General features: G+C 41.6%; 1 protein-coding gene across 1 annotated transcript in view; it reads right to left on the reverse strand.

Annotated features, from left to right (window-relative positions):
- Positions 1-16504, reverse strand: part of Ubxn7 (UBX domain protein 7) — a 65504-nt gene extending 49000 nt beyond the window's left edge. Inside the window, exon 1 of the mRNA XM_020176470.2 lies at positions 16373-16504. Within this exon, the coding sequence (XP_020032059.1) occupies positions 16373-16445 (73 nt within the window). The 5' untranslated portion in view covers positions 16446-16504. The remainder of the gene's footprint in view (positions 1-16372) is intronic.
- Positions 16505-21652: the final 5148 nt, after the last annotated feature.

Genomic DNA, 21652 nt, shown 5'->3' on the forward strand with positions numbered 1-21652 from the left:
CAGGTGGCTCACGCCTGTAATCTTAGCTATCCAGGAGGCAGAGATAAGGAGAATTGTGGTTTAAAGCCACCCCAGACAAATAGTTCACAAGACCCTATCTGGAAAATACTTAACACAAAAAGGGCTGGTGGAGTGGCTCAAGGTGTAGGCCCTGAGTTCAAGCCCCAGTACTGGAAAAGAAAAAAAAATTACTTAGCTAAACGGAAGCTTCTGAAAGTTAAAGGTTTCTATAGGTAAACTACTCTGGCTGCTTGTTCTAGCAGAGACGCATGAACTGTTATTTGCCTCCCAATAAACCCTAAAACCAGTTCTCAAGGTACCAACCAATCTTTTCCTTTCCAGCTAATTGAATGGCTCAGTTTATACTATTTTGGATCTTGTTTCTCTAAGTACTCACACTGCACTAAAGCACCACAAAAAGCACAAAGAACAAGAGCGCAAACTGAAACACTTCTTCTATAATAGCAATCAGTACCATCTGCTCTTACTCATTCTGAAACGTATTTGTTGATAGGAAATTCAGCTGAAAAGTAACCACTGCATACAAATTATTGCTGTCACCCTTTCTACCACCCTCTTTCTAACCAGACTTCCAATGACATTGCCATCATGGGTTCTGAGTAAAATAAAAAGTATTATGGGCTAGGCATGGTGGTTCATGTCTATAATCCCAGAACTCAGGAGGTTGAGGCAGGAGGATCCCAAGTTTGAGGGAGAGGGAGTCCAGGCTACACACAGTTTGAGGCCACCTAATCCTCAGGCAAATGGACTATAAACAATTTAGACTTCTTATCACAAAAGCCTTTCCTAACCACCTAATTTTTTCCACTTTATTATTCAATCTAAAACACAACCTATTAAGAGATTAATTTGGGGAGAGTTAATACAGAATATGAATGCTAAAGAAGGGATGTTAAGTAGCCTTAACATGCCAAGTACATTATGGGGGAGAAGTAAGGCCTACATGAAGTGCCAAATGGGGATAACTTAGTGCACAAAAAAGACACAGTGAGTTTACTGAGCTCCACAAAGCCAGCTCCAGGACAGCTGAAAGCTGGATGGACACTTGATGACTCCGCTTCTATGAGGAAGAACTAAATGCGGGTCAAGGAGATCTTAAGAAGGAGCAAAATGTCATCACATGCATTCTTTGAACAAACATGACAGAAAGAGCACAAGAAGCATCCAATGTTTCAGTCTACTTCTCTGAGTTTTCTAATAAGTGCTCACAGAGGTGGAAGACCATGTCTGCTGAAGAGAAAGGAAAATCTGAAAACATGGCAAAGGCAGAGAAGACTCGTTATGAAAGAGAAATGAAAACCTATATCCTTTCTAGAGGGAGAACAACAAGAAACTGCATGGATCTCAATCCCAGTGTACGCAAGAGGCCTCCTTCCTTCTTCTGAGTATCACTCAAAAATCAAAGAACATCTTGACCTATCCACTGATGATGTTGCAAACAAACTGAAAGATGTGAAACAACACTGCTGCAGATAACAGCCTTATGAAAAGGTGGCTGCTTAGCTAAAGGAAAAATACAAAAAGGATACTGCTGCCTACCAAATCTAAAGGAAAACCTGATACAGCCAAAACGGGAGTTGTCAAGGCTGAAAAGAACAAGGAAAAAGAAGAAGGGGATGATTAGGAAAAGGAGGAAGATGAAAGAAAATACGATGAAGATGCGTAAGTTGGTTCTAGTGCAGTTTTCTTGTCTATAAAACATTCAACCTACCTGTACACAACTCAGTTCTTTTAAAGAAACAGATTAGTTGTGAGCTGGTGGGTGGCTCATGCCTGTAACCCTAGCTACTTGGGGGAGACGCAGATTGGGAGGTTTGTGGGCAAATACTTCATGAGACGCCCCCCCATCTCCAAAATAACCAGACCAAAGTGGGCTGGAGGTGTGGTGGCTCAAGTGGTAGAGCACCTGCTATGCAAGGGCAAATTTCTGAGTTCAAACCCTAGTCCCACAAAAAAAAAAAAAGGAAACAAAAGGTGAGGCTGTGTGAGATGTACTTTTCAACTGTAATAGTAACTAGGAGGTGTGGCTCAAGTGGTAGAGTGCCTGCTTTGTAAGCATGAAGCCCTGAGTTCAAACCCCAGCCCCACCCAAAACAAAACAAAACTTACTATGTAACAGTAACTAACTGTACAATTAACAGGAATGTGTCTTTAGATAGCCCTGCCACGATGATATTTGCAATAGCCACTAACCTTGCCTGGTACAGTATGGTGGTTGTAAACTGCCATGGAAATTAAAGCAGGCTCCTGTTGCATAGCACGAATTATATATATGTATGTATGTATGTGTGTATATACACACATATATATACGAGACATATGGGGACAGGTGGTTTTCACATCTTCAGTTGTTTCTGATGCAGCTTATATGAAATAATTTTGTTCTATTGACTACTGTTTATAATTGCAAAAAAATTAAAAAGCTGCTGAGGGCTGTTAGTTCACAACCCTAGCTACTAAGTAGGCAGAGAAGTCAGCCCAAATAGTATTCAAGATCCTATCTCAAAAATACCCAACACACAAAAAATGGGCTGATGGAGTCGCTCAAGCAGTAGAGTGCTTGTCTAGCAAGCGTGAGGCCTACAGAGTTCAAACTCCAGTACCTCCCTCACATCAAAAAAAGTGGAAGTTATTTTGTTAACATTCTGAATGCTTCTAAATAAATACATTTGTTTGTTTGTTTTGTTTTGGGCAGTACTGAGGTTTGAACTCAGGGACTCATGCTTGCTCTAACACTTGAGCCACTCTGCCACCCAGTAAATATATTTTTTAATTAAAAAAAAACAAGACACCAAGTATTTGAGGATAGAAACATAAAGCAGTTATACCAAAATTTTGCCTCTCTGCAGAAAACATTCAGTATATTCCCTTCTGTACACAACCTCAATTGATATGCCCAGAAACTACTCAGATAAACAACCTTAAGTTTAAATACTAGTCCTGTCATTCATTAGCTGTGTGACTTTGAGCAACTTTCTAATTTCTCTAAGCTTTAGTTTCCTCAGTTATAAAATGGCAATATCACCAATTTCATGAAGTGCTAATATAGATTAAGCTCTTCTTGTTCTGTATTTTGTTTTTTGGTGGTAATGAGCTTTGAACTCTAGAGCTTCTTGATCATGTCTCCAGTCCTGGGAATAATTTTTCATTTTTCTTTTTTTTGGGTGGGACTGGGGTTTGAACTCAGGACTTTGTGCTTGCAAATTGGACACTCCACCACTTGAACCACCCCCCCCCACCCAAGTCCATTTTGCTCTGGTTATTCTGGAACTACATGCTTGGGCTGCCCTCGAACCATGATCCTCCTGATATCAGCCTCCCAAGTAACTAGGATTACAGGCGTGAATCATCAGTGCCCAGCTCCCGGGCACAGCTCTTAGGGCTTTTTGTTGGTGGTGGGGGAGTTGGTACTGGGGTTTGAAGTCAGGGCCTCACACTTGGTAGGCAGGCACTCTACTACTGAGCCACTCCTCCAACCCTGGGAACAGCTTGTAATTGGCAGTTAGCTACTACTAAATACAGACTGTGCCAGATTATATGGAACTCATGCTATACATACATGACAAACAAAAAACATAAAAAGTATAGTGTGGCTGGATGCTGGTGGCTCACACCTATAATCCTAACTACTTGGGAGACTGAGATTGGGAGGATCGCAGTTTGAGACCAGCCTAGGGAAATAGTTCTCAAGATCTCCATCTCCAAAAGTAACCAGAGCAAAAATGGATTGGAGCTGTGTGGCTCAAGTGGTAGAATGCCTGCTTTGCAAGTGTGAAACCCTGGGTTCAAAACCCATCAAATAAAATAAATGCAAACCGCCAAAAAATCTATTTCTAGCCAGGCAAGGTGGCTCACCACTGCAATCCTAGTGCCTCAGGAAGCAGAGATCAGAAGAATCAAGTTCAAGGCCATTCCAGGCAAACACTAATACCCTATCTCAACCAATAAAAAGGTGGGTGTGGTGGTATGTGCCTGTCATTCCAACTATGACATAAATAGAAAATATAAATACGAGGATCACAGCTTGATGCCAGCCTGAGCAAATAGTTTGCAAGACCACCCCATCTCCAAATAATAAGAGCAAAATGGAAATGTGGCTCAAGTGGTAGAGCGCCTGCTTTTAAGTGTGAAGCCCTGAGTCCAAACCCCAGTCCTGTAAAAAAAAACCAAAAACCAAAAAACAAAGATTTTTCGTTTGATTTGGTTTTCTGATGGAGTTTTACTATGTTGCCCAGGCTACTGTCAAACTCATGAGCTCAAGTTATCTTCCTGCTTGTCTCCCATGCTGCTATTATTATAGGCAGCTATACCACAACCAGCTAAGAAAGAATTTTCTTAAAGACAGGGGGCTGAGCATTTGTGGCTCACGCCTGTAATACTAGCTACTCAGGAGGCAGAGATCAGGAGGATCGCAGTTCAAAGCCAGCCTGGGCAAGTAGTTCATGAGACCCTATCTTAAAAAATTCCTAACACAAAAAAAGGTGGTGGAATGGCTCCACTCAGGTGTAGGCCCTGAGTCCAAGCCCCAGTACCGCAAAAATAAATAAATACCTGACAGGACTGAAGAAAGATAGCATTATAAGAGAAACCTATCACAGCCAGGCAAAAGTGGTGCACTCCTGTAATCTTAGCACTCAGGAGGCTGAGGCAGGAGGATCCCAGTTTGAAGCCAGCTGGGTTACACAGGAAGACCCTGTGTTGAAAAAAAAAAAAAAAAAAAAAAGGAGGTAGGGGTACTGAAGGTATGCCTCAAGTGGTAGAGCACCTGACCAGCAAGCACAAGTTCAAACACCAGTACTACCAAAACCAAACAATAAAGCAAAGAGTATTATTTACTTAAATAAAGAGAAACCATCTAAATAAGTCAACTGTTCTGGTATATAGTCATTCTTTTTTTTTTTTTTTTTGGCTGTACTGGGGCTTGAACTCAGGATCTATGCAAGCTAGGCAGGCACTCTACCACTTGAGCCACTCCATCAGCCATTTTTTGTGTTGGGTACTTTCAAGATAGTCTCAAGAACTGCTTGCCTAGGTTGGCCTTGAACTTCAATCCTCCTGATCTCTGCCTCCTGAGTAGCCACCAAAGCCTGGCTTATCAGTCATTTTTAAGAGTATCACAATGCATCATTTTAGAAATAGAATATAATCTAAAGATAATTAAAGATTCCATTGGTTCTTAATGTCTGGAAATGTTAGACATTTAATAATGAGTGACCATTTTGGTGCTATCAAGACTAATGGGTAGGGGTGGGGGTCCTACTAGCATTTAGTGGAGAAACCAGGGGTGCTATATAGTCTGAAATGTGCCCCCCCAAAAAAAAAAACATGGGCCCCCCTTCCTCCAGACTGCTGGCCTCCAGAACTGTAAGAGAATGTGTGTTAAACCACACATATAGTAATTTGTCACAGCACCAAAGGAAAATAATAATACGACTACTAAACTATATCTTTTGCAATGGCTTTGCAAGTACTATCCTACCCTAAAACCCAATAACACTCCCCCTGAGCTAAATATGAAATATGAGGAGTGAAGGTTTAGGAAAGAGGAAAAGTAGGGAGGGCTAAATGATATAAGGGAAAGAACGAGGCTGAACAAGTGAAGTTGTAAGTTTTACCTATATACCCAAAAATAATGTTTGGGGTGGGGGTGATGGGGATCAAACCCAGGGCCTTGAGCAAGCAATCTACCAATAAAACTACACCCCAGCTATGATAACAATTTTCATGGGTTAATTGTAAAGAATTTGGACTTCTATTTTATTTACGTTAAAACCAAAGGCATGTTGTCATCTAAAGAGAGACTAATAAAACAAATTTGCAGATTTAAACTATTTGCAAACTTGTTTAAATGGGTTTATTCTGGCTGGGTGCTGTGGCTCACACCTATAATCCTAGCTACTCAGGAGACAGGTATCGCAGAATCATGGTTTGAAGCTAGCCAGGGAAAACAGCTCATATGACCCTATCTAGAAAAAACTCAGCACAAAAAAGAACTGGCGGCCAGATGCTAGGGGCTCACACTTATAATTCTAGCTACTCAGAAGGCAGAGATCAGGAGGATTGAGGTTCAAACTCAGCCCGGGGAACATAGTTCATGAGACCCTATCTCAAAAAAAAGCTAACACAAAAAAGGGCTGGTAAGGTGTAGGCCCTGAGTTCAAACCCCAATACTGAAAAAACAAAACAACAACAACAACAAAAAAAAAAAACACAAAAAACCTGGTGGAGTGGCTCTAGTACTAGAGTGCCTGCCAAGCAAGCGTGACACCCTGAGTTCAAACCCCAGTACCACTAATAAATAAATAGGCTTATTCTGAAGCTTCAATATTACAGGTAGCAGGAAAACAGCTTAATCTCATCTAGTAACCTATGGCAGGAGTCCCACTTTACTATTTACTTGTCCCTCATCTTTTCCTCCATCTGTTTTAAGTTTGCTAATGGCACCAAAGGACATTATTTAACCTAACTGTGGCACACAATTTATGAGCAGCCATTTCCTTGCTGCTGTCTCACACCCATTCTCTATTAATAACATAAGAAACAGCACAAAACCTATACTGCAGCTCCTATCTCCACCAAGCTGGACGAACCTCAATAGCTCCTTATGTCTATACTACTTTCAATGCTAAAAGAAGATATGTTTAACTATCATCAAGGAACCAAAGTGTAACAATCAGAAGTTTTTTGGTTTTGTTTTTTTAAATCTTGGCCTGGTGGCCCATACCTGTAATCCCAGCACTCAAGAGGTAGAAGGAGGAGTTTGAGGCCAGTGGGCAATATAGCAAGACTGTCAAAAAAAAAATCCTTTAATAGAAATAAAAGAACACAGAGATTACTTTTTGGTTCCACATTTTGTACTTCAGCCAACAGTTTACAAGTAATCTAGACCATCTACCAAGGAACTGGGAATGGGTGATAACTGTGAGAAATAAGTTGAAACTTTAGCCTCATCAGTCTTTAGTCCAGGATTTTTTATTTTTTATTTTTAACTTTCAAGATTATAAAGACTGAGATTTGTGGCTCAAGTAGTAGAGTACCTGCCTAGCAAGCTGGAGGCACTGAGTTCAAACCTCAGTACCAAACAAAAAAAGTAAAAGGTAGGTTAAAAAAAAAAAAAAAACCCTGACAATGAATAGAAAGTATTTTTTAAAATGTATACATCAAAACTGAATTAAATAAAGGAAAACGAAAATGATTAAATTACAGGTTAGATAAGGCTAACATTCATTAGATGAAGAAAAGAAACTACAGTGATTGGCAAGTAGTGATATGGAAACACACGAGTCTAAAAATAAAGGTACCAAAGTTCTGGTCCCTGTTCTGCCATTACCTAGGCTAAAGCAACCCACAGTGTGATACCTGTGACCAGCTTTCTCTTACTAGTCTATGACAAGAGAGAAAAGAAATTGCAGTGGAAGTACTTGGGAACTTTCACCGCAATCTAATAGAGTAATCTTATGACGGCTGGATCTTCTTATTAAAAATTGAAGCTTGGAAGATTTACTACAGCAAATTATCATATAAAAAATGGCCAATATCAATAATCATCAGAGAAGCTGGCACTGGTGGCCCACACCTGTAAGTCTACCTACTTGGGATGATGACACTGGAAGGACTATGGTTCAAGCCAGGCCCAGCAAATAGTTCATGAGACCCCATCTCCAAAATAACCAGAGCAAAATGGACTGGAGGTGTGCCTCAAGGAATAGACCGCCTGCTTTAGAAGCACAAAACCCTGAATTCAAAAAGAAAAAAAAACACCAGAGAAACACAAATTAAAACTAGAGTGAAACTGCATTACTTACTGAAATGGTTTTTTGAAAACCTAAAGTACCAAGTGCTGGAAAAAAACCAGAGCAACTGGAATTCTCCTACACTGTCAGGGAAATGCAAAATAGTGTGATTGATTTTGGAAAACAATTTTGGCAGATTTTATTTATTTGTTGGTTTATTTACTTATTTGAGACAGGGTCTTGCTACTGTAGCCTAGTCTTTAACTCTCAATCTGCCTGCCTCAGTCTCTTGAGTGCTAGGATTATAGGTATGTACCACCATGCCCGGTTTGTTGGTCATTTCTTATAAAGTTATTCATGTATCATATAATCCAATTAACTCATAAGTATTTATACAAGTGAAATGAAAACTTACATTTACACACCTGTATATTTGTGTTTTTAGCAGCTATATTTATTATCTCCAAACAGGAAAAAACACAAGTATCCTTTTTTTTTTTTGAAACAAGTCTCATTATGTAGCCCAGGCTGACCACAAACTCTGTCTTCTTCTGCCTCAGCCTCCCAAGAGATGGGGATTACAACCATTACAAGCATATACTACCACACCAGCATAAGTTTCCTTCTTTTGATGAATGGATAAACAAAATGCAGTATGACCATTAAATGATATACTATTCACCAATAAAAAGGAAGGAATTACTGATACAAAACATGAATGAATGACAAATGCGACATTCTAAGGAGCCAGATTTAAAAGGTTTTATTACTGTGATTCCATTTATGGCATTCTGGAAAAAGAAAGCAGAGTAAAAACAATTTAGATTACAGGTCTGAAGATAAAATTGCAAAAGGACAGGAAGATCGGTTCTGCCATTCCCCCAAACTTCCATAGGATCTTACACAATGTTACCCAGGCTGATTTTGAACTCCTGTGCTCATACAATCCTCCACCTCAGCCTCCAGAGTAGCTAGGACTACAGTCACACACCACCGAGCCCAGTTTGCTCTGCATCTTGATTGGGTTGTAGCTACAGCACTGTATGTATTTATCAAAACTTTTAACTATAAAAACAAAAGGGGTAAAAGAAATTATACTTTAAACTTTATTTTTTGTGGTACTGAGGATGGAACCTAAGGTCTCACAAATACTAGTCAACTACTCTACATCCTTTATACTCTACACCTTAAAACATTTAAAAGAATTTAGGGGGGCTTGGTGGAGGGGTTCAAGTGGTAGAGTGCCTGCCTAGCAAGTGTCAGGCCCTGAGTTCAAACACCTGTACCGCCCCCCTCACAAAAATAATAATAAATAAAATACAGCTTTTAAAAAAAAAAACAAACAAAAAAACGCTGGGCGCCAGTGGCTCATGCCTCTAATCCTAGCTACTCAGGAGGCAGAGATTAGGAGGATCACAGTTTGAAACCAGCCCAGGCAAATAGTTCAAGAGCCCTATCTCAAAAAACCCCGTAACAAAATAGGGCTGGTGGAGTGGCTCAAGGAGTAGGCCCCGAGTTCAAACCTCAGTGCTGCCCCCCCAACCCAAAAAAAGGAATTTGGGTTTGTAGGTTTTTACATCTTTTTATTGTATTTTACAAAAGTACCTGTACATGAAGTTTGGAAATTTAATATTAAGGAGTATAGGGTCTTTTCCTACAAGCAAGTTTGATAAGTGCAGACCTCTACGTACAACCCTAAGTCAATTTACTTCTCTGGGCACTGAATTTCTGACAAATGAGTCAAGATAGTTTCTAAGATGTCTTCCAACCTTAACAAAAATAAACAAACTAACAACTCTATGGTTTCTGATTTCCTACGATGCCTACCTAGTATCTGAGGTATTATCACCATACCCCAGACATTTGAAGTGTCATCATACTCCCCTGGCTTCCTTCCTTCACCTCTAGCTTCTCCTGAGTCTCCTCTGCACTTTCTTTGAAGTCCCCCAGATACTGGTGTTCTTTCAGCTTTGTGTCCCACCCACCTTTAAGCCTTAATGGCCACCAATATGACAGATTTCTAGATCTCTGTCTTCTTTCTAAACACAAATATTCATTTGCTTATTGAACAGTACACTGTCTACATTTCGTCCTTGTCCTGATACTGAGTGAGGCTAAACCGAAAAGTAATGGGCTGCAGGAGTGACTCAAGTGGCAAAGTGCCTGCCTAGCAAGTGTGAGACCCTGGGGGTTGGGGTGGGGGGAAGGTAGCACTAATTCATTTGGTGGAGGAAATTTCAAGACAGCATAGCATTCCAGGCTGTGGCATGGATATTACTGGCTGCTTTTAGCCAAGATTACAGTGGGAATCACAAGCAAAAGAGCAAAGCAGAAGGATTTGAAAAACATGCAATCTATCCAGAAAAGGAATGAGGTAAAAGTTATAGACAGGAGGGTGTGGTTGTTAGAGTAGTGTCATTAAAAAGAAGTTGAGCACCTTGCACTAGGACAATAGAAAAGATGCCTTAAGGGCATCTCTGAGAATTGGCCAGACCCCATCGCATTTGAAAGATTTTCCCTTGAGAAGATACAGCCACTGCTAAACCCTGCTTACACACAGCCAGCTAGGAAGTGTTTTCTGGATTCACCCGCCCAGGCACTTAAGAGGCTCTAAAGCTGTAATCCAGTGGGGGGCCTGGTTACTTTTGGAGCTGGCAACAGACTCTAGGCTTTATACATGTGATGCTGGTTTTTCAGGCATGCAAAATGAAGAGTTAGGTCATGGAGGCTTCCACCCAGATTTCAAAGGCTTTGGAGGCCAGACAATGTGTGGCAGGGTCAGGATCTCTGCAGGCAGCCTCTAAAGAGGGCAATGTGTGAGTGAAGCTGAAGACACAGTGAAGAGCCCAGGATGTTGGAGATGCCAGGAACTTGGAACATCTACCAAGAAAAGCCAGCCCAAGAAAGAGACCATGTGAACTCAAAGGCCATGGGATGGGGCTTCCCAAGCTTGTTGGAGCTCAAATCAGGATAATGAGTGCCCTAGACCCCAGAAATGGAGTCACAATATCTTAAGTGTTCACCTTGCTGGATTTTGGTCTTGCTTTGGTCCAATCCTTCCTTGCTATTCTCCTATTCCTCCCTTTTGGAATGGGAATGTTTTACTCTATGCCTTTTATGTTGAAAAGGAACTTACTTTTTTTATCTTACAGGTGTTCACAGCTAAGAGATTGCCTTAAGTCTCAGTAGACTTTGGACTTAAGATTTTTGAACAATGTTGAAACTGTTAAAGACTTTGGGAACTTTTGAAGATGGATGAAATCCATTTTTCATTGTGAGATGGTAGTGAACCTTTGAGGAACAGGGGCAAAATGTTATGGTTTGAATATGAAATGTCCACCACAGGCTCATGTTTTTTTTTTTTTAAACACTTAGTCCCCAGTTGGTGGTGCTATTTTGGGAGGGTCTGGAAACTTTAGGAGGAGGGCCTGACTGGAGGAAATAGGTCACTGGGGGGTGGGGGGGCAGGATCTTGGAGTTTTCTTGTCCCTGGCCCCTTTCTACCTGTCTGCCTCCCACCCCCCCATCCCTGGCTGTCATGATGTGAGCTACTCTGCTCCTCTACACCTCCCTGCCATTATGGACTAACACCTCTGAAACTAAGCCAAAATAAATCCTTCAGCTACATTTACTGATCTCCCACTAGGTATGCTTTATTCATTTGGAATTGTCACCAGTTGCCTAGACCGAATTGTTTCTTCTCTTACCTCTGAATGTATTTATGTCTGTCCCTTTCTCCTCCAAGTCTTTGCACATGTTCCTCCTCCAGAAACATCTCTCTTCTAGTTTTTAGATGGGAAATGATTTCTTCTGGAAAGTTTTCCTGCTCTACCTCTTTTATGCTCCTATACTAGCTCCTTACCATTTTCTCACTGCATTACAATACTTGTTTATGTATCTGTATTCCTGTTAAGCTTTAAGCTTTTTGAGGATTCCTTGATCGTCTGTATCCTCAGGATATGAATTATGACTGAAATCCAGGAGTCTATCAATAAATACTGAATTTAGTAGTAAGATTTCATTCGTAACTCAAAAACACTTTCTTAAATTTTTTTCAAACTTCATAATGATAGTTCTTAAAATTTCAAGAGCTTTCTCTTAATATCCAGAACACTTGCAACCATCTTTTCTGACAGAGAACTCAAACACATTCTAATACTAACCCAAGAGAAATGTCGTATATAAAATAAGAACACAAATTGACCAAAGCCAAATATTACACCCACCAAAATTTCTCATTTTATAGCAATATCCACTCAACAATTTAGAGCAAGATTAAAATAAGATCTCTTCTAAAATGAGATTCTAAAACTTCGTGAAGTATATAAATACCTACTATGCACAAAGTGTTATGAAATGCTGTATTCTTAAGCTCTTCCCAGCCTCCACTTTCTATTCCTACGTCTTACCTTCATTTTTATTTAATTTTTGTCATTACCTTCATTTTGCCAGTTTATTTTTATCTATTCCCTAGTATCCATGTATTCCTTACCTTTACTCTATGAATTATTCTGATTACATATATATCTTATATATACAATCGGATGTCAGCCCAAAGTTAGTGTTAATGGGATACTGCCATGATTCAAAACATTTAAAGAAACTGCTATTCCAATTTAGATCCTATGGCATATTTTTTTCTTCCTGTTTTGAGGATTGATATGACTTCCAAGCCATGTATGATGAATGTCAAAGGAAAACAAACTCAGCAATGCTGTAAAATATGGTACAGCTATAAAGTAATAGCACCTAAAGGTATTTCTTACACACCTTCAGGTAATTCTGAGGGCAACAATGGAAAAGGTAGGTGCTCAGCGTCATTACTTCAAATACCATCGCCTCCTCTGCCACTTGCTTATCAAAGAGTTTGATCATGGAAAAAAACGTTCACAATTACACATTGGTTGAGTAAAAATTTCACAATTCTATATTACATATACCATGATTCACAATATACAAATACGTAGATAAAGACAATTTGGAAGATAATATATAAATACATAATACTGGGCTGGAGGTGTGGCTCAAGCAGTTGAGCGAACACCTACCTTCCAAGTGCAAAACCCTGAGTTCAAACCCAGTATCACCAAAAAAAAAAAAAAAAAAAAAAAAATACTGCTGTGGTGAAAATAGAGGATTAGTTTATTTTTTTCCCCAATATTCTTTTTTTTTTTTTTCAGTACTGAGACTTGAACTCAGGGTCTACACCTTGAGCCACTCCACCAGCCCTTTCTTGTGAAGGGTTTTTTTTTTTTTTTGAGACAGGGTCTCACAGACTATTTGCCTGTGACTGGCTTCAAATCTCAATCCTCCTGATCTCTGCCTCCTGAGTGGCTGGAATTACAGGCATGAGCCACCAGCACCCAGCATGCCCAATATTATTTCACAAGGTCATTTAGCTTTTTAGTAACATTAAAAAAACAGCAATCCTTCATATTCACCAGTTTATGTATAGTATACATAGACATACTTGTTCTAGTTGGTGAGAAACAGGATTTATCAAAAATCTTTCAATTTTCTTTTCAATTTCTAAATGTCACAGAAAATGTAAGACATATTTTTTGAAGATGCATTTCCTTTAACCAGAATGTTGAGCTTCCAGATAAAAGTAAAATCTTTTTCTAACCAGCTGTGGTGGTGCATGTCCATAATTCCAGTGCTCAGGAGACTGAGGCAGGAGGATCATGAGTTCAAGGCCACCCTGTGCTAGATAGTGACACCCTACCTCAAAAAAAAGGTAAAATGTTTTGTAAATCAAAGCATAAACTCTTAAGGTCAGTCTAATTCATCCATCAATGAATAGCTATCAAATACCTCTTAGTCACAAATATTATGATTTAAAACATAAGTGAGAAATCACACTTTGAGAGAATTTCCAAGATTTTTTTCCACCCTTGGCAGTATTGTAGTTTGAACTCAGGGCCTCAAGCTTGAGTGGTCTACCACTTGAGCCATGCCCCCAGCCCTTTCTGCTTTATTTTTCAGATAGGGTCTCCTGTAGTAGCCTCAGCCTGCCTAGGATTTCGATTCTCCCATCTCTGCCTCCCAAGTACATAGGATGACAAGCTGCACCACCACACCCAGCTCCACAAAATTTCTTTTTAAGATAATGTGTAGCCAGGCACCAGTGGCTCACACCTGTAATCCTAGCTACTCAGGAGGCAGAGACTGGAGGATGGAAGTTTGAAGGCAGCCTGGGCAAACAGTTTGAGAGACTCTATCTAGAAAAAAAAAATTACAAAAAAGGGTTGGTGGCTCAAAGGTGTAGCCCCTGAGTTCAAACTCCAGTACTGGGGAAAAAAAAGATGTGGAAAGAAGCTAAAATAGATGTGTCTCTGTTAAAAAAAAAAAAAAAAAATTTCCTTCTTTTTGTTGAGATAGAGCCTATGTTACCCAGACTGACCTTGAACTCCAGGACTCAAGTAAACCTCTTGCCTCAGCTACTGAGTAGTGGGACTAGAGTTGCACACCACATTGCCCAGCCTAATCCTGTATTTCTAATGGTTAATCATCAGGTTGTGAAAAAGAATCACAAAATTTATCAACAGAAATTTACAACTTGACGGGAGGTGTAGCTCAGAGGTAAAATGAGTGCTCAGCATTACTGCGATCCTGGATTCAATCACTGTCACCACCATTCCCCCCAGAAAGATTTTTCACTTTCAGGGTGTTCATATAGAGGTGCTTAGCATGTGCAAGGCCTTGGGTCTAATCCCCAGCAGAAAGGAAGAAAGATGGATTCACAACACATCAAGAACAGTCTATGAAATTTTCCTTCTGTAGACTTCCATATACCATTGTCTACTGAGGGACGTCAATGTGATAAAGCAATACAGAGACCTGTGACCAGGAAATAGCTGTGTAGACTAGCAGACAGACACAGAATTAAAGCAATGAAGTGTCACCTCAGCACACTTTGTATTTGTGTGTAGAACTAAAAAAATGTTGCATTAGAAGAAATAATGTAAGGTTAAAACAATTTGAGTTTCTCAAGGGCAATAATTCACGGAAGAAACAAATTAAACCATGGAATTAAAACCATGGTATCTTAAATCACTTCTAGGCAATCTATACAAAGGATTAATAAAGATAGTCATTTCTGTGTGAGTCACAGCAAGAATTTTCTATGTAAACATAATGCAGCAATATTAACTTACATACACAAAATCTAATTTTTTCCATTAGATATTGAGAAATCCATTACATCTTAAATATGATAATCCAATCACAAAGTTTAAAAATATTCTCTTACCATTTTACTCCTCACCTCAATTTTATTACAAATTTTACTTTACCAACTTTCATGTGTCTCACGCCACAAATCAGAAAATACATCAAACATCTAATCGCTGCAGAGCAAAAAATAAAACTAGCTTTCATTATAAAACGGTAACTTGCATACAACCTGTATTGGTTAAAGTAATGCAACCCGATCTTGCATGTCTATGTCGAAGAACATTAAATGGAAATATTCTCCGCATCTAACAAATTACTACCAGAGAAAGATAGGTCTGTGAAGAGAGGGAACTAACTTTCTGACCTCTTTTCGAAATGACAAACTAAAACGGCAAAATTACACTAAGGCACATGGAGTACTCTTCTCTCAAATCACTCCACAGAGAACTTCATCATTTGCTCCGCCCTCTAATAACTCATGCAAAAAAAGTTCAGCACCATCAGAGAAACAAGACAGAGAGAATTCCTAGCATGGCTTACGGCCTTTCCTCCAGCCGGTAAAAGGATCTGCCTGTGCCCTTCGCAGGGGGTCCAATGGGAAAGAAAAACCTAGGCCTAAGGTTTGGGGAACACTAACGCCCTGAAACAGATTTCTCTCAAAAGAAGTTTCAGCCGCCATCCCTGTTTTATCAGCAGAAGGCTTGGGCGCCATCGTCTCGGTCTTTATGATTTTATTATGGGGAGGTGGGAAACGCCACCCAGGACCCTTCCAGGCCTTCCCTAGTAAGCATGGGGGCTCGCCCTCATTCTCATAAAACCCCAGACCCTAAGGTTACTCCTCGGCACCCCGTTTCTGGCGGCCTGTGCCCCGTGATGTGTTCGGCGCTGTCGAATCCACCAGCCTCGCCGTTAAAGCGGAATGGCCAAGAACACGCGAGGGCCACCGCGAAGGCTCGGAGGGGCCCAGAAAGAGAAAGGGCAGGCCAGGCACAGGGATGGGGGCATAGAATGACCTGGCCGGGGAAGAAGGGGGGGGGATACAATGCACCCCTTCTCTGCGGGTGCAGAGAAGGGAAGGTGATGGAGGAGGAGGGCGGTGGCCCGGGTGCGGCCCCCTCTCCTCCCGCCCCCAGGTCCCCAGGCCGGTGGGGGCAGGCTGAGCCCATCCTCCGGTCTGGGCTGGCAGGGGGCGTGGGGGAGGATTGCCTCTCAACTGAGAGGAAACCAAGAATGGGGGACTAGAGTGTGCGGGGATGGGGGGAGGGTGCCTCCCGCCTGAACCCCGAGACCCAGACGCCGTCGTCGCCTCTTCCTCAGGAGGGAGGACGGGAGCTGTGGGTAAAGCCCGAGGGAGGAACGCATGAAGGTAAAGGGAAGCCGAGGGCAGTCCCGCCGCCAGCTCCGGACCCCGCTCTCTACCTTCCGGTAACCGCGTCTCTTACCGGTGATGGCGGTGAACTGCTGAATTAACCCTTTCAGCGCCGAGGACGCCGCGGAGCCCCCGTGGGCAGCCATCTTACCGCCGCCGCCGCTGCCGCCGCCGCCGCCGAACAACAACACAGACACACACGGACCTCCCTCCCCCACCTCGCCGCGCGGTTGGTGCATGCGCACTGCCCGCTCCAAGCTCCGCCCTCCGCCGCCGTCTGCGCAGGCGCATTGTCCCCACCGGCGCGCTCCTGGCGCCCGGGGTTGGCGACTGGGTAGCTGCTCGCTCGCCGCATCCTTTCCGCGGCGTTTGGATCCTTCCTGTCTCTGCACCGCCTGGCAGACGCCGTGTCGATTCCGTTTCCTAACAAAGCCCACTCGACAGGTAGTGGGCTCTGGGAGTGTCGGTTTCACAAGTTTGGCTGACAGACCCTACTCTCATGACTTCTTGTTCTCTTTATTCCAGCTCCGCTGCTCATTCACTGGGATTCCTACAGCTTCCATCAGAATACAAATCCTACGTTCTCTCGCCGGAGCGAGTCTCCAGAAAGCTCCAAGTAGGTGTGCTGCCGTCGTTGCTCTTGTGTTTAGTGAGGCTAGTACATTTCTAGAAATTTGAAGTATATATGTTTGTTAGTTTATACCAACTGAGGCCACAGTAGGCTTTAGTTCAGTCTGCTTTCCTTCAATAAACTTGTTAATATTTATCCCCTCGGTGTCTTACTTAGTTTCCTCACCTGTGGAATAAGGAGGTGTCATTTATGTCCAAAGAAGATGCGTGTGTGTGTGTGTGTGTGTGTAGAAAGGACACTAGAAAAGGGTCCTCCAAACGCTGTTAACGGTGATAATGGTTAGGAAAGAGATACAAGCAAGGGTGGAAGGAGAGTTTGAGGGGCTTTTTGTTTGTTTGGTGGTACTGGGGTTTAAACTCAAGATCTCACGCTTGCTAGCCAGGCACTCTACCACTGGAGCCACGCCCCCACCCCTGAGGTTTTTTTGTCCTTTGCAAAGATGATATGTAACTTCCTTTTTTTTTTTTTTTCGCCCCGGTACTGGGGTTTGAACTCAGGATTACCCTTGAACCGCTCCACCAGCCCTTTTTTGTGAGAGGTTTTTTCGAGATAGGGTCTTGCGAACCATTTGCCTGGGCTGGCTTCGAACCTAGATCCTCCTGGTCTCTGCCTCCTGAGTAGCTAATATTACAGGCTTGAGTCACCAGGGCCAGGCTTATCTTTTTTTCTTCGTGAGACTTGGGGTTTGAACTCTGTGACTTGCATAATTTAAAGTGTTTTTTAAGAACAAGTATATGAGTAGGGTGCATTCATATCTAATGGTCCTCCACCCTGAGAGTAAAATTAATTCAGTTTATACTCGTCTTCCACCTCCCAACCCACCCCCATATATATTTTGCATGTTCATGGGTTAATGGCCCATCTCATCTTTCCAAGGTGAGATGAATCATCTGGAGAATTGCCCCATCCTAAGACTAATGGTGGATTTAGGGAGAAATAAGAAATAGGTCAAGCAAGGGACTGAGAGGGAAAGGGAGAGATAGAAGAAGAGGAGAGGAGAAGGAATGGTGGTAGTTTTAGGACCATCTCATCAGTGTAGCAGAAAGCAAATTTCTTTACGTGGCAAAGGTTGGTTGGTGCAGTTGTCTGGGTGGGCGAAGGAAGCCCAGGGACCAGACATGGATCTGGAAAACTGCTTGGTTCACATTTGTACAGAGAGAGGTACAGGAAGAAAAGGGGGTGGTAGGTGATAAGGAGTACCAGAAGAAACAGTGTTACCTCTTCTTTCCTCAAGGCCTGAATCCTAAAGACTATCACAATAGCTAACCATGCAAAATCAGGTTCCAAACAAAATTGTGTAACATTATTCACTACAAAAAACTACATGCAACTGGAGGAGTGGCTCAAGTGGTAGAGCACCTGCCTAGCAAGTGTGAGGTTCTGAGTTCAAACCCCAGTGCCACCAAAAAAGGGGGAAAAAAAAAAAAAGCCTTAAGGCAAAAACTAAACACCACAGTAGTCACTGTGTACCTTCATCATGCGGAGTGGCAAAACCCCTGTAATCCAATCACTCAGGTGGCCAAGGTGGGAGAATCATGAGTTCCAGCTAGCCTGGGCTACATACCTGTGTATAAATAAATAAATAAATATTGTGGCATCCACAGCTCCAAGAGAGATTTTGTAAAAATGTTAAAGTAAGGGCTGAGAGTGTGACTCAAGATGTAGAGCACCTGCTTAGCAACTGTGAGACCCTGAGTTCAAACCCCAGTATTGACTCCGCCCCCCCAAAAAAAAAACAGAAAAGAGAAGAAAATTTAAAATAAGGTAAAAGAAAATGAGGCAGGAAACTAGTACTACAACCGTGAAAAACTTTTTTGGATTAGTAAAGAATAGGAAAAGTGAGCAAGGCATGGTGGTACATGGCTGTAATCCCAGCACTTGGGATACTGAGGCAGGAGGATCTCTAGTTTGAAGCCAGCCTGTACTACAGAGCTGGACTATGTCTCAAAAATAAAATAAAGTTTTTGTTTTAACAGTACTGGAGCTTGAACTCAGGGCCTACACCTTGAGCCACTCCACCAGCCCTTTATTTATTTATTTATTTATTTGTGTGATGGGTTTTTTTTTTTTTTTTTGAGACCATCTAGAGAACTATTTGCCTGGCCTGGTTTCGGAACCATGATCATCTCTAGACAGAGATCAGAATTACAGTAGGTAGGATTACAGGCATGAGCCACTGGCACCTGGAGAAATAAAATAAAATGTCTTATAAATCACAAGAAAATATACTAAGGTACATCCATAAAATCATAGGAAATGTATTTTAAAAAAAAGCATGGATTTTCACAGAAAAGAAGCTGCAAAAAAATACAAATAAAAAATTTTAAGTTTTAAATGATAAAAGGCAAATATTCCAAAGATAAATGTTAGTTATATGTGAATGATTATAGCCAATTACCCCAGGATTATCTCAAAACAATTTGTAACTTGTTACTGTAATTTAACATAACACCAAAGTAAGTAACCCAGAAAGGATGTTCAAAATAACATCACTCAGCCTTGTGTTATCATGAATCTCCTAAGACTGGAGGACTTTGAGAGCTGTTCAAGGTCACACAGTGGTGCAGTGGAGCCCAGAAACCCAAGGCCTTTGAATCCTAGATAAAGGAACTAACTATTTGATTGTAAATTAAAATGGCCCTATTTCCTTTATTCTAAAGCAGACAAGGTCACACCTGTAATCCTAGCTACTCAAGAGGAAGAAATCAGTAGAATCCCAGTTTAAAGCCAACCCCAGGCAAATAGTTCATGAGACCCTATCTCAAAAAATTAATCACAGAAAAAGGACTGACAGAGTGGCTCAAGTGATAGACTACCTGCCTAGCCAGAGTGAGACCTCAAGTTTAACCAGTACCACTCCCCGCCAAACAAAAAAAGCAGATATAGAACATTGAAACCTGTTGAAGTCATTCTGAGAAGGGGAGTGGGGGAAGAGGAAGAATAATGGAGGAGATGAACCAAACTGTCGTACAATGTATATGTATGTGGAAATGTCACAACGAAACCCCCTGTACTAATAAAAACACAATTATACAGCCTGTAATCCTAGCTACGCAGGAGGCAGAGATCAGTAGGGTCTCATTTTGAAGCCAGCCTTGGCAAATAGCTTTCCAGGCCTTATCTTGAAAAAATGTATCACAAAAAAGCACACTGGTGGAGTGGCTCAGGTATAGGTCCCGACTGCCAATCTCATACCACAAAAAAAAAACCTTGGGCCCAGGCATGGTGGTTCTTGCCTGTATTTCTAGTTACTCAGGAAGCAGAGATTGGGAAGATGGAGCTTCAAGGTCAGACTGAGCAAAAAGTTATTGAGACCCCCCCATCTCAGTAAATAAACCAAATATGGTGCTAAAATTCTGACCTGGAGGCATAGGTAGGAGGATCCTGATGAAACTATTTGAAAAAGAGAGCAACTGGGCTCAATGGCTCATGCCTGTAATCCCATTTATTCGAGGAGTGGAGAATCATTGTTCAAGGCCAGCCTGGGAGTGGAGAAGTTAGTGAAATCCAATCTCAACTAATAAATCCAATCTTAATGAGTAAACTAAGTCTGGTGGCACCTACTGATTATTATCCCTGCTACTTGGGAGGGTAGGTAGGAGGATCTCAGTCTGAGGCTGGCCTCAGGCAAGAAAATGTGAGACCCTACCTGAAAAATAACTAAAAGCCAATAAGGGCTGTGGATATGGTGGCTCAAGTGGTAGAGTTCAAACACCAGTACCACCAAAAAAGGAAAGAAAGAAAAATGCTGGTGCTCACACCTATAATCCTAGCTACTTAGGAGGCAGAGATCAGGAGGATGGTTGTTCAAAGCCAGCCCAGGCAATAAGATCCTATCTCAAAAAATATCCAACCCAAAAAAGGACTGATGGAATAGCTCAAGTGATAGACACCTGCTAGCAAGGGTGAGGCTCTAAATTCAAACCCCAGTATCACAAAAAAAAAAGATGTATTAGGGCTGGAGTTACAGTTCAATAGTTGCATAACAGTCACAAGGCCCTGGGTTTGATCCCCAGGACTGCAAAGAAAAAAGTACATTATGTAAGGAAATATAGGCCCCAAAATGACCACGTGGAGAGGAGTGATCTGGCCAAGAGATTCTTTATTGCTAGGTGGGAGAGGAAGAGAGCAGAGAGAGCATAGATTGAGGAAGAGAAGGGCAGGGGCTTAAATACCCCTCAGTGAGACTTGGCATGATCTGATTGGTTAGGATCTTATGGTTCATGCTGATTGGAGGTTGGGGCAGAAGGAGGATTCAAGCTAGACTTAAGGCAGGACTGTGACCCTGGAAAACAGAAGCTTAAGGGTGCAGTAAGAACTGAAACCTATTGGTGCCATTATTGCCAACACATTATATGTTACAGTGTTGTTTAGAATATTTTGCATTACATTTGAAAAAAAAATCCAACTCAGCAGGCTTAAACAGCATGGAAAATTAGAGCAGGCTTTATGCATAGTACTGCAGGACTCCAGCTTTGGTTCTCTTTAACCATCTTGTACTTTTATCTGAGCTTTGTGCTAGGCCAGGTGCAAGAAAGCAGCACCAGTTCCAAGAGCCAACACTGAGGGTCAATGTCATGCAGAGGATGAAGCACCTTATTCTTTATTCTGCTGAGAAAAGAAACATTTCCTAGAAGTCTCTTCTGAGACTTTCTTTCAAAATGCATGGGTCTGATTTAGTCACAATTCTGTTCCTAAAGCAATCCCTATGCAAAGGGCTGT

The sequence above is a fragment of the Castor canadensis genome, chromosome 5 (assembly GCF_047511655.1).
Source record: "Castor canadensis chromosome 5, mCasCan1.hap1v2, whole genome shotgun sequence".
NCBI lineage: Eukaryota > Metazoa > Chordata > Mammalia > Rodentia > Castoridae > Castor > Castor canadensis.